The sequence below is a fragment of the Panthera leo genome, chromosome A1, assembly GCF_018350215.1.
Source record: "Panthera leo isolate Ple1 chromosome A1, P.leo_Ple1_pat1.1, whole genome shotgun sequence".
Taxonomy (NCBI): Eukaryota; Metazoa; Chordata; class Mammalia; order Carnivora; family Felidae; genus Panthera; species Panthera leo.
Genome location: NC_056679.1, coordinates 24,702,242 through 24,715,179, shown reverse-complemented (window position 1 = coordinate 24,715,179; position 12,938 = coordinate 24,702,242). Strand labels below are relative to the sequence as shown.

At 39.6% G+C, this 12,938-nt stretch overlaps 1 protein-coding gene across 1 annotated transcript in view; it reads right to left on the bottom strand.

Moving 5' to 3' along the window:
• Positions 1 to 12,938, bottom strand: part of CPB2 (carboxypeptidase B2) — a 49,818-nt gene that overhangs the window by 1,420 nt on the left and 35,460 nt on the right. The window contains exons 9-10 of the mRNA XM_042903809.1: positions 7,258 to 7,460; positions 3,609 to 3,696 (exon numbers count right to left, since the gene is read on the bottom strand). Of these exons, the coding sequence (XP_042759743.1) occupies positions 3,609 to 3,696; positions 7,258 to 7,460 (291 nt within the window). The remainder of the gene's footprint in view (positions 1 to 3,608; positions 3,697 to 7,257; positions 7,461 to 12,938) is intronic.

Below are 12,938 nucleotides of genomic sequence, written 5' to 3'. Positions count from 1 at the left end.
TTCTGATTTCTAATTAATATAAACAACTTTACAATGCACTTTCTGGTTTTCACTAATTGCTTCTTTGCTTCTTTGGAATATTCTTTCCTAGAAGCAGATTTACCAGCCTAAGAGTATGTACTTTTTACGATTATGCTACATGTTGCCAAATAATATTCAAAAGAATTGAACTAATTTACCCCTCCACTAGCAGGGTATGAATATGCCCACTTCCCTTCCCATACCATCCACAGGAATCATGCATTTCTGGCAATTCTATGGGTGAAAAATACCACAAAATCACCTTGTTTCTTTGATTACTGCTGAATTGGACATTTTATTTGCTATATTTATTGTCCATCTTTATATATTTTTCTACTCAATTTTTCTAGTGTATATTTTGCTTATTTTTCTACTCGATTCATTTTATAGATTGTTTATAACAGCAATATTAGTGCTATTTGCCTTGTGTAATATGTAAACTTTTTTTTATTTGCTTATTTCGCTTTTGACTTGGTTTATGGCAGAGGATTTATCTTAAAATATTTTATCTGGAATGTAATTTGGAGAAAGACATGTTAGTAATAAATTAATTTCTTTTTCTAAGTAAGTTGTCAGGTTCTCCAACCCTATTAATTGAATAACATTCTTAGAAGTGCCTCCTTTATGAGATACTAGACGTCCTTATGTATTTAAGTGTCTTTCTGTTCTTCTACTCCCTTCTGTTGATCTGTTTCTCCCAGGCTCTGTTCCACAGTCTTAATTACTACAAGTTTATGTGCGTTAATACCTGGTTGGGGCAAATTCTCCTATTAGCCTCATTTTTCAGAATTTTACGAGCTCATCTACCAACTTTATTCTTTCAAAGGAAGTTCAAAGTCATTGAACTGTTCATTAGGATTGCATTAAATATACAGACTAATTTAGCACAACTGACACATTTTTATATTGTCTTCCCACTCAAAAACATGCTGCATTTCTCCTTTTATTTATTTTCTTTTATGGTTACCAGTAAAATTTTCTAGGTTTTTCATGTAGATATATGGATTTATTTGTGTGTGTAGACACATATATGCATTCAACAATGAATTCACATATATGTATGTATCTGTATGTATATATATGTGCATGTACATATAGAGGGGTATTTATTTTCTACCTGATTATTATTATTTTTTTATATAAGAGGGCTTTAGATTTCTGTATAGTTAGTTCATAGTCAGCCACCTTACTCAACTTTGTGTTCTTGTTTTGTTTTGTGAGACAGAGTGTGTGTGTGCACTCAGGGGAGTGGTAGAAGGAGAGGGAGAGATAGAATCTTAAGCAGCCTCCACACCCGCATGGAGCCCAACTCAGGGCTCAATTTTGTGACCATGACATCATGACCTGAGCCAAAATCAAGAACAGAACACTTAACCAACTGAGCCACCCAGGTGTCCCAAACATTACTCAACTTTTGATTGTTACTAATATTTTTGGTTGATTTCTACTGTTTTCCAGGTAGACAGTCATGTAACGTGTAAAGTGATCATTTTTGCCTCTTTCTATACCTATACTTGAATTAACTACAAAGGTATTTACCAAAGCATTGTTTATAATACCGAAAAATATCCATCAGCAGTGGATTAAATAAGTTATTCAGAACAACCACTCTCAATATTTGGCATTTCTTCTTCTAGCCATTTTCTCATGCTTATGCACACAACCACACAGATGTATACTGAATGAATGAATGAATGAATGAATGAATGAAAGAGTATGTAGAGATAGACTGATTTCACCACAACAGAAAGTTACTTTTAAAGCTCTTCAGCCCTGAGGCTCTATGGTTATGCTTTGGGGAACAATGGTAGAGAAGAGAATGGGAATCAAGAAAGCTCTGAATTGTGAAAGGAGGGTGTGGGGTGCCTCTCCGACAGAGCAAGGACCTGGGTCAGCAAAGGTAACAGTGGACCAGTGACACCAAGAGACAGAGACACCATGTGGACCAATCTGGCCCCACTTTGTTGTGAGACATTTTAGGGGTAGTTGAGGAGGAAGAGGAAGATTCTGGACTTTCCACTAATAGGACATCCAGGGGTAAAGCAATTTACTGAAAATCATATGAATGTGATTATTAAGCTGAATGTACTTTTCTACTCCCGTAGATCATACCTGTTAAAGAAAACTTTGAGGTTTTAAATATTGCCTCAGGGCTTTTACACAAGCCATTTCCTCTCCTTGGTTTTCCCCTGACACCATTGTTGGGCAGCCACTTGTCAGGTAGGTCTCCCAGAAGTGTCACCTACAGAGAGAGACCTTCCTAGGTCACTTTAGCTAAGTAACCTCTCTCTCCTGCAGTCATCCTCAAACCCTTAAGACTATTTTATATTCTTCACATATCGATGGGATTATACTCTATTTTACTATTTAGTTGTTTACATCAGAGATTGGCAAACTTTACCTGTAAAGGACCGGATAGTAAATGCTTTAGGTTTTGTGAGCCACAAATTATATCATAAAACTATTCGATACTACTGTCACGAGAGCTATCATAGACAATACATAAATAAATGCGTGTGTCTGTGTTCAGATAAAACTTTATTTTTAGGGGGTGCCTGGGTGGCTCAGTCGGTTAAGCGTGCGACTTCAGCTCAGGTCATGATCTCACAGTTTGTGGGTTCGAGCCCCGCGTCGAGCTCTGTGTTGACAGCTCAGAGCCTGGAGCCTGCTTTGGATTCTGTCTCATTCTCTCTCTGCTCCTCCCCCACTCACTCTCTGTCTCTCTCTGCCTCTCAAAAATAAATAAGTGCAAAAAAAATTTTTTTTAACTTTATTTTTGGATACTGATATCTGAATTTCATATAATTTTAACGTGTCACAAAATCTCGCTATTTTGTGTTTTTTCCCTCAACCATTTAAAAAATGGAAAAACTGTTCTTATCTCACAGGCCTGTGCCTCACAAGCAGTAAGCTGAATTTGACCTGTGGGTCGCAGTTTGTGGACACCTGGTGACATGTTTATTTTCTCTTCCTCTTTCTCCATCTCCCCCTCCAGTTGCAAAAGATAAAAATCATTATCTGTCTTCCCAATGTGGGTAAAAAGGAGTCCCCCAATAAATATCTGCCAGCAGAAATTAAATTTTAAAATATTTCTTAAGAGTTTGCCATATATGAGCTATCATCAGTGTGATACAAGCAAAAGACATTTAACTATAATGTACTCTAGTGAGCACCGCCTGTCACTAGCAAGCATCTAATGTAAAGAGTGTTCCTCAGATTTATATAGTGTTCAACCTGTGCAACCTTACACGGTGGCCATTGGCATCTTATACATTCTTTTAACCCTTTATGGCCTTTCCTCCTTCACTCAACTACTATGATGACAATTCTATAATCTCTACTCTGTAGCAATGAACACGATTTCTTAAATACCATTTTGTCTTCAGTGTATTCATTTATTAATATAGCCTTGCTCAGTGCTGTCATAGCTATTATGCTTCCATTTCTAATTGTTATAATCCAACTATTTTACGTGTGACCTGGTTTAAAGATTGCATTTAGAAAAATTAAATCCGCACAGAAAAAGCAAACACACAGATTTCTTTAGTAGCTCACAGTTCTCCAAGATGTTAAGAAGAAATACTTACATAAACTTTCTGAACCACTGCCATGTGTATATCTGGTATTTCTATTAGTATTCTCTATAGCACGGACTGCTTCACTGGCCACTAGAGACTGAAATCAATAGAATATGAAATTTCAGTTAATGTGCAGCTTTGGAGCGGGACAAGCAGAAGTTTCTTTAAAAAAATCATCATATATTAAATGAATCAAACTGTGTAGGTGAAGAAAAAGAAAGTATATTGTTGGTTGCTAGGGGGGTGGGGGTGAATGAATTGGGGGAGTGTTGGTTATATACATTTCCAGTTAAATTTCCAGCTAAACAATGTGTAAGTGTATCAAATCATCACATTGTACACCTTAAACTTACATGATGTTAAACATCAGTTATATCTGAATAAAGCTAGAGAAAACTGTTGATATGAAAAATCTGCATAGTAAGGATAAATAAACTTTTATGGAAATCACAGTTGGGTGGCATTAAACATAGACTCTTCTAGTACATTGAAAATTTGATTTAACTTGAAGAAAAAATAATTCTCACATGCATTTTTTTAGGAGTTCGTTTCTTATATACAATGAGGTATAACTGTATTCCAAAGGCAAACCGCCTGGGGTTACCCTACTCCTACACAAAATCATCACCAAACTTTAAATGCAACCTGTGTAAATATTACGTATACCTAATGCTTACTTCGTTTCCTTCTCGCAAACTCCATTCTCTTCTTGGGTAAAATGCCTAATAACTACTAAAGACTCATCACATAAAAAGGATCATGTGCCCAGTGTGGAGCAGGCTAATAAGTAAGTCTGTTGTTCCACTACATTTGTTTCTAGCTTATCCAGACCTTTCGCGAAGTTCAGGCTAGCATCCGCTGTCACTCTCTTGAATAACCCAGAGGAGTATCAGCGCATATTATGTTGTACCCCTCCTTTGTTCAAAAAAATGGTAATGGACCATCATTGTCTACAGAACAAAACACGAATTTATTCTGACATGCCAACAAGCGGACCACATCCACTTTCTGATGGCGTCACTCTCTACTCTCACACCCACAGGGTCCCCTGAACACACTTTCTGCGGGGACGCATCTCCTCCGCTTTGAATGTCCTATGTCCTCCCTTCCCGGTCTGTCTATGGAATTCCTGTCTTTCCATTTCTGGCTGAAAGTGTATCTGTTCTTTGATGGCAATCGCCCTTTATTATTATGTTTTCTTTATAGTATGTTGCCCTTTAAGAGATGAGAAATTCCTCAGGCACAGGGACTTTATCCCCAGGCTATCTAGCATTTCCTTCTGAATCAGTTAACGAGGCCACCCCCGTGCTAGCCCTGTCAGAACTGAGGATGCACCATCTGGGCCAACTTATTCAGTAGTCACTGCACCTCGAATATAGCTACTTGTAACATTTGCTCATGGCTGAGCTCCCTAACCATATCATGTTCTCTTAAAGGGCAGGGTCCTACCGAATGCTTCTTTCATCAGTGTCCGCCAAACACAATATTTTACACCAAATAACTCAACAAAATATGTGTGGCAACACTAATCCAAAAACAAGGGAAAATCAGACTAGTTCTACTTCCAAATCATGATAAATATCCTTTCGTTTCTTCAAGGATGACACCAAGAAAGGAGCTTTCCTTAAAAGTTTTCCTTTGAGAAAAAGAAAGAATTGCAAGCATCAAGCACATTTATGTTCTAAATGAGCTATTTTCAGGAAGTGCAAATAACATTATATTTGTCATCAGCCACTGCCAGCCCTTAATGTGGCTATAGTTTATTCTTGTAAGAGAACCAGGACATAAAACCAACACCAAAACCAACCAAATAAACAAACAAAAAACCCCCAAAACAAAAAACAAACAAAAAAACACCCCACAAATAATCTAATTAAATAATAGGCAGAGAACCTAAATGGATATTTTTCCAAAGAAGGCATACAAATGGTGAACAGATACATGAAAAGATGCTCAACATCACCATATATCAGGGAAATGCAAATCAGAACTACCATGAAATATCACCTTACACCTATCAGAATGGCTATTATAAAAAATACAAGAAATAAAAAGTGTTGGCATGGAGATGGACAAAAGGAACTCACGCGCACTGTTTGATAGGAATGTAAATTGGGGTGAACACTGTGGAAAACAGTATGGAGGTTCCTCAAAAATTAAAAATAGAAATATCATATGATCCAGTAATTCTACTACTGGGTATTTACCCAAAGAAAATGAAAACACTTGCTTGAAAAGATACATGACCCTATGTTTATTGCAGCATTATTTACAATGGCCAAGTTATGGAAGTAACCTAAGTATCCGCTGATAGATGAATGCATAAAGATGTGTGTGTGTGTGTGTGTGTGCAATGAAATATTACCCAGCTATAAAATGGAATGAGATCTTGCCATTTTCAACAACATGAATGGATCTAGAGGGAATTATGCTGAGTGAAATAAGTTAGAGAAAGACAAATACCATATGATTTTACTTACATGTGAAATCTAAAAAACAAAGCAAATCAACAAACAAAAATATGGAAACGGATTCATAATTACAGAGAAGAAACTGGTGGTTGCCAGAGGGGAGGGGGTTAGGAGAATGGATGAAATAGGTGAAGGAAATTAACAGGTACAAACTTCCAGTTATAAAATAAATAAGTCATGGGTTAAAAAATACTGCATAGGGAATATAGTCAATAATATTGTAATAATGTTATAGAGTGACAAATGCTAACTACACTTACTGCAGTGAGCATAATGCATAGACTATGGAATTACTATGTTGTACGACTGAAACTAATATAACATTGTATGTCAACTATACTTCAATAACAAAAACATACACATTTAAAAACATAAAAAGAGAAAGAGGAAAGAGAACTAGAATAAAATGAGTAAGAAACAGAACACGACATAAAGATCAGAACTTGGGCAAGAATCAGACTGTTGCCATAACCCTTCCATTGCCTGGAAGGCATCTGCGGTGAGAATTCGGCCAATCCCAGCTACAATCCATCGAGAACCCTTGCATTCTTTGCCATCAACCCAAACATAGGACATCTGGGACCAAAAAGGAGTGAGGGGTTAGCAGACAAAATGAGTCTTCTTTGAACTTCTGTATCATTCACTACATTCCAAAAAAAGGTGGCGTTGGGGGGGGGGGCGGTTCTCGCTTCAGTGTTGAAATTGGAGGTGCTTTTACTAGGACCAAACCCCTGGGGGTTAGAGAGGGCAGTGTGCACACAATTCCCAACGTTGATATCAAATTAATGAGTGTGGTTCCAGGACTTGATCTATCTGTTGTTGAAAGCGAGGTACCACAAAGCAGACCCACAATTCCAGAGTCTCTTGTCCTTGCTGTTAGGGCTTTATATGTAGATCAGTTCCACGGGGAATGGTTCCCCCTGACCTTCAAGCAGTATGTCAGTTATTTTCTTAGATACCCATTTGCTGGACTGAAGTTCTTGTCCACAGAATAGGACCCATTCTTTATATTCCCTCAGTGAACCCTGACCCAGGGTGACTCTCAGCAGAACGAGATCAAAACAGAAAGCACCTTTCCATCTGTCCTCCAGAGGAGAAAATTTTTCCCACAGTTTTTGATTCTTGAACTTCGTATTATTTTATTTCTGAAATGCCAATGAAAAAAAAGATAATTGAGTAGCACTTACCAGCTCCTCATGGTCTTTGGTTTTGCTTCTATTATAGGAATATGGAAACACTATCTTCTGGGAGTATGAATGCATGCTGATGTAAGCCTTAATGTGGTTGATGTTTTTTCTCAAGAAATTGGCCATTGCCTTCACTTCTGGCTCTGACTCAGGGTAAGGGCCACAGTAGGTTTCCGAGCAAGAGAAACTTGATGCACCTTCCTCTGAAGTGAAATGGATAGAGTGGGATTAGCAAACGCCATTGTCATTTGTGATTTCCCTGACAATGCATCCTCCTATTATCCATGGTGTAAAATTTTTAGAGAAGTGGATTAGACAGAGTTCTGTAAAGAACATATTTATGTTTCTATTGAAGCAGATGTTTCTACTCCCTCAGAGCAAACACCCCAACAATCGCTGCCTGGGGACAGCCATCTTGCACCCTTTGTGAAAGTGGCTAAGGACATCTCAGAGACGTCAGCCCTGCCTCCAAACTTGTGGTTTTGTGAGATAGAGAAACCCCATTTTTTTTAGAAACCCCATTTTCTTTAATCCAGCGTGAGCTTGGTTTTTCTGATATTTGTAGTTTAAAAATTACTAATCAATGTGGTCCATAAAAGGAGTCTCCTTTGGGAGCTCAGACTATACAAGTCTGCCTTTCGTACTACTTGCAACTTGCTAAGGAGGTTTGGCAAATAAAAGAAGATGGAATGTTCGGGGCCGGAGTAATGTTTATTCATCCTTTTGAGAAATTATAGTATACATCACTTTGGATGGTAGCCTGCCTCCTACCCCTTCACCTTTCTTCTTTCATTCACAGGGGTGGAGCCTCAGGGAGCCACCTCTGACCCCAACCATTATTCCCGCCTAGGAACAGTTGATTAATCTTGAACTAGGTCCCTAACTTGTGTTCTGTCACTCTGAATCCCTCCGCTGATAACTTAGTATCGAAGTGGAAGATCCTAGCGTCAGTCCAGCGGCACTCTAGAACAAAGAAAACACCAGCTGACCTGAACTCTAAGATTTACACACAGTATCTCATTCACTCCTCTTGGCAACCCTATGAATGAAATACTGCTGTTTCAGGAGATGCAAAGTGAACATTCTTGGCAGTAAGGACCTTTTATGATAAGAGGCTAAGTGGCATATTGTTAATCACCCAACCGCTTGATCCTAAGCTTGGTGCTGCCATTTAATAGCTATATGGCCTTAGGTGAAATGTTTGAAACCTGTCTAAACCTTGATTTTCCTATCTGCTAAATGGAAAAGTTATACATTTAACATGGATTTCATGAGGATTCAGTACAATGTATATGAGGTGCTTTGCATGGTGCCTTGTAAATACTAAGATTCAGTAATGATTGCTTTTCCTCCTCATGGTCTTTGTCTCGCGTCGTCGTCGTGGTCACCAGCATCACCATCATCATCATGTGGATTGGAATAAAACAAAAACCCATTGTGCTTTGCAGGGATGAATGGAGAGAGAAAGGACTCACAGAGCTCACTGCAGTCCCCCAGGCCCAGTTCCAAGCTGTTTCTGAAGCTCATTGCCCTTGTCCTGGGGTTCCATGGTCTACTCCATTATCCTTACAGGTCCTGCCTGCCTCAAGTTTGCTCTGATTTCTGCCTTTTATTTGCAACAGAGACAACCTTAATGTTTGTGAAACATTCTTTTTGGCACAAGAAAATATGGGCTAAACATCCAAGGCCTTTCCAAGTATTTCATTTGTATTAATGGGTTTTTTGGTTGTTGTTTTTTGTTTTTTGAGAGAGAGAGAGAGAGAGAGAGAGAGAGAGAGAGAGAGAACTCTAAGCAGTCTCCACTCTCAGCATGGAGTCTAATACAGGAGTCAGTCCCACAACCCTGGGATCATGACCTGAGCTGAAATCAAGAGTCAGACACTCAACCGACCGAGCCACCCAGGTTCCCCCATTTGTATTTTTAACCAAGAATGTGATCAGACCAACCATTCTGATAGTTTCATATCCTTTGATTACTCCTGCCCTTTTCCCCGATATATAGTTTTAGAGAGTAGAGAGTCTACGTTAGGAGTAGGGGGACATCAAAGAGACAAAGGAACAGGTGGTCCCCTAACATGAATCTTCAGACCAGAGCCGTTCCGTAGAAACATACGGCAAGTTACGTATTTAGGTTTTCAAGTAACTGTGTATTTCAAAAGCAACAACCTATTTTAATAATACAACTGATTTCACCCAATAGGTACCAAGTACAATCCTTTCAAACACAATCAATACAAAAATTGTTCATGGCATACTTTAGGCTCCTTTTTTCACACCAAGTCTTTGAAATTTGGTGTGTATTTTATACTCACTGCACATCTCAATTCAGACAAGCCACATTTCAAGTGTCCAGGGGCCACATGTGGCTAGTGACTACTGCAGTGGACAGTGCAGCCTCAGGCTCTCATTCTGTGACTGTCATTCTAGAGGTTTCAAGTATTTCGGTAGAAAGATTCATGGGGAGTCAGGACCCTGGAGTCCGGGACTGCTTTGCTCTTAAACAGACATGTCGATCTGGGCAAGCTATTGCATCTGGCTCAGCTGAAGGTGCTTCATCTGTAGCGCTTGGTCTCCCAGATCCCTTCGAGCTTAAGTATTATCTCATCTATGAACCCTGGAATAAAAAGATATCTAGTACAGGAAAGTTCGTAGAACAGAGAGTAGAGCAGACATTACAGGGACTGCAGTGAGTAGGAAACAAGAAGACATTGCTGAATGGTCACAGAGCTTCTGTTTGGGCTGAAGAAAACTTTTGGAAATGGATACTGGTGATGGTTTCACCGACTGGATATACTTAATGCTTCAATGTGCTGAATGGTTAAAATGACAAATTTCAGGTTATATGTATTTTAGCGCCATAAAAGCGATTAAAAAAACACTATGGTCTCATGGGAAAGAAAGAAAGGATTTTCCACCGTACCATAGCTACCAAAACTTTGCAGTTTAACTTAACATCTTAGAAAATGAGGGGATCTATCTTAGGAAGTTTGAGACCAGAGGTCCTCACAAAATGCTACCTGTTATGGACTGAATTCTGTCTCCCCAAAATTCACGTATGCAAGCCGTAACCCACAATGTACTATGTTTGGAAAGAGAGCCTTTAAGAAGGTAATTAAAGTTGAAGGAAGTCATGAAGGTGGGGCCCTGATCTAATGTGGCTGGTGTCCTTTTAAGGAAAGAGAGAGACACCAGAGATGTGCACAAAGAGAAAATGTCAAGTGAGGACACAGTGAGAAGGTGGCCATCTGCAAGCCAAGGAGAGAGGCCTCAGGGCAAACCCACCCTGCTGACACCTTGATCTTGGACTTCCAGCCTTCAGATCTGCAAGAAATAAACTTACCTTGCTGGAGCCATCAGCCTGCGGTATTTTGTTAGCGGCAGCCTGATCGGTCTAAGACAACTCACCTCCATTCCCAACTCCAACACACACACACACACACACACACACACACACACACACACACAATTTTAATTTAGAGGAAGGGGGAAGTGAACATGAAACAAATAAACAGGCTTGATATGTCGTTTCTCATTAAAGAGTAAGGTGCTCTTTGAGATTCTTAAAAAAAAGTATCATAAAGGCGTGTTCTAGTTGTAGGGACAAGGAAGAGAGAAGATTTAGTTCTGTCTCACTGGCTTGCTTACATACTACTAAAGACATACTGAGGTGGTGGGGGCCACCTGGGTGGCTCAGTTGGTTAAGCTTCCGACTTCGGCTCAGGTCATGATCTCCGGGTTCGTGAGTTTGAGTGCCTCATTGGACCCTTTTTTTGCTTTTATTTGCTTGCTGTTTCTGTTTCTAACTCTTGTGATGGGTAATCATAAAGTGCCACGCCTCAGAGCGGCCTCTGGTACTTCTTGATGGCAGTAACAATATATTTGACGTCTTGGCTATTCAAATTTTTTATGGCTTCGCCGTAAAAAAATATTAAGTGAAACAGAGCACCAAAAGAACTTCCAGATAAAAGAAGAAGTTCCAGAAGGCAACCTATAACAGAAGAGTGATTCTCAGACATAGAAGAATCGTGATAACTTTGGGATCAGTCAGCCTGGCTTCATAACCCAGGTCTGTCACTTCCTAGGTCTGTGGTCTTGAGCAAGGGATTCAACCTCCTGAGTCTGGGATTCTCCATCCAGGATACACAGATAATGAAACCTAGGGGGAGACATATGTAAACGGCTCTGCACTTAGTAACTAACAGCTCTATTCAGATCTATTGTATATTCGCTGCTGCTTCTCTGACCCCCTGCCCAATTATCACTGCTGTGGCAGAGTCTTTGGGCCCCAGTGGGTACTTTTATGGGACAATCTTAAGAACGGCTCTCACAGAGAAACCACTGAGTAGTTCCCTTAATCACAAAAGGAGTGAGTCTGAGGGGAGATTAACTGCTCCTTCCTCTGCTTGCTTACTACATCTGTAACTCTCCTACAACAACTAAGTCATTCCTATATTCATTTAATTAATTTCTGCGACTCCCGCATGTGCCAGGCACTGCACTGGGTGGTCCCTTCCCTCACTGAGTCTCTAGCCTAGAGAAGGAAGGAAATACGGAAATAAGGGGACTACCCTGCGGTGAGGTTTTCACATGCACTCTGAGAATGATGAAACGTTCAAAATCACACATTTTCTCTTCTGTTTTAAAAAGAAATATGTACAATCACGTACACAGCACTGTGTAGGGCAAAGGGGTGATTAGACTCAAGGTTATCATCAGGTTTAGTTCTGTAGCTGTTTCTTTTTTTTTTTTTTAATTTTTTTTTAACGTTTATTTATTTTTGAGACAGAGAGAGACAGAGCATGAACGGGGGAGGGTCAGAGAGAGAGGGAGACACAGAATCCTAAACAGGCTCCAGGCTCCAGGCTCTGAGCAGTCAGCACAGAGCCCAACGCGGGGCTCGAACTCATGGACCGCGAGATCGTGACCTGAGCCGAAGTCAGACGCTTAACCGACTGAGCCACCCAGGCACCCCTGTAGCTGTTTCTTAAATGTAGTAACTATGAAATACAATGGGGGTGTGAACCAACACCTACCTCCCTGAGAACAGACAATGTTCTGTTTTGTCTTGTTTTGTTTTTTTGTTTTTTTGTGTGGTTTTTTTTTTTTTTTTTTTTTTTTTTTTTTTTGAGAGAAAGACAGAGATTGAAAGGGAGCAGGGGAGAGAGGTAGGGTGGGGGAGAGAGAGACAGAGGCAGTCCCAAGCAGGCTCCACGTCTGACACAGGGCTCTATCCCACACCCTTGGGATCATGACCTGAGCTGAAATCAAGAGTCAGATGCTGAACTGACTGAGCCACCGAGGTGCCCCCAGATAATGTTCCTGAATGCCTAAATCAATATCCACTGAGTACTTTGACTCATTCAAATCAATAAATGATAGGCTCTCGCTATGCCAGACATAAGTTTATGGTATTCATAAAAATATTAAATAGTGAAAACAAAAGAAAATGTTTTTGAATGCTGTGGAAGTAAGCCCTTTCCTATGCAATTAAAATGGAGAGCTACTCACCCTACCCTGGACTTTGATACTCTAATGATGAATGTTATTTTTTCTTTAAAGTAGGACTTTTAACAGTCGCTTCATTATTATTCTAGAAAAGTAGAATATTAGCATTTTGAAGCTAAAAGGGACCTTAAGGAACCGGCCTAAGTTCCTTTTTCTTTTAATGTTTATTTTTTTTA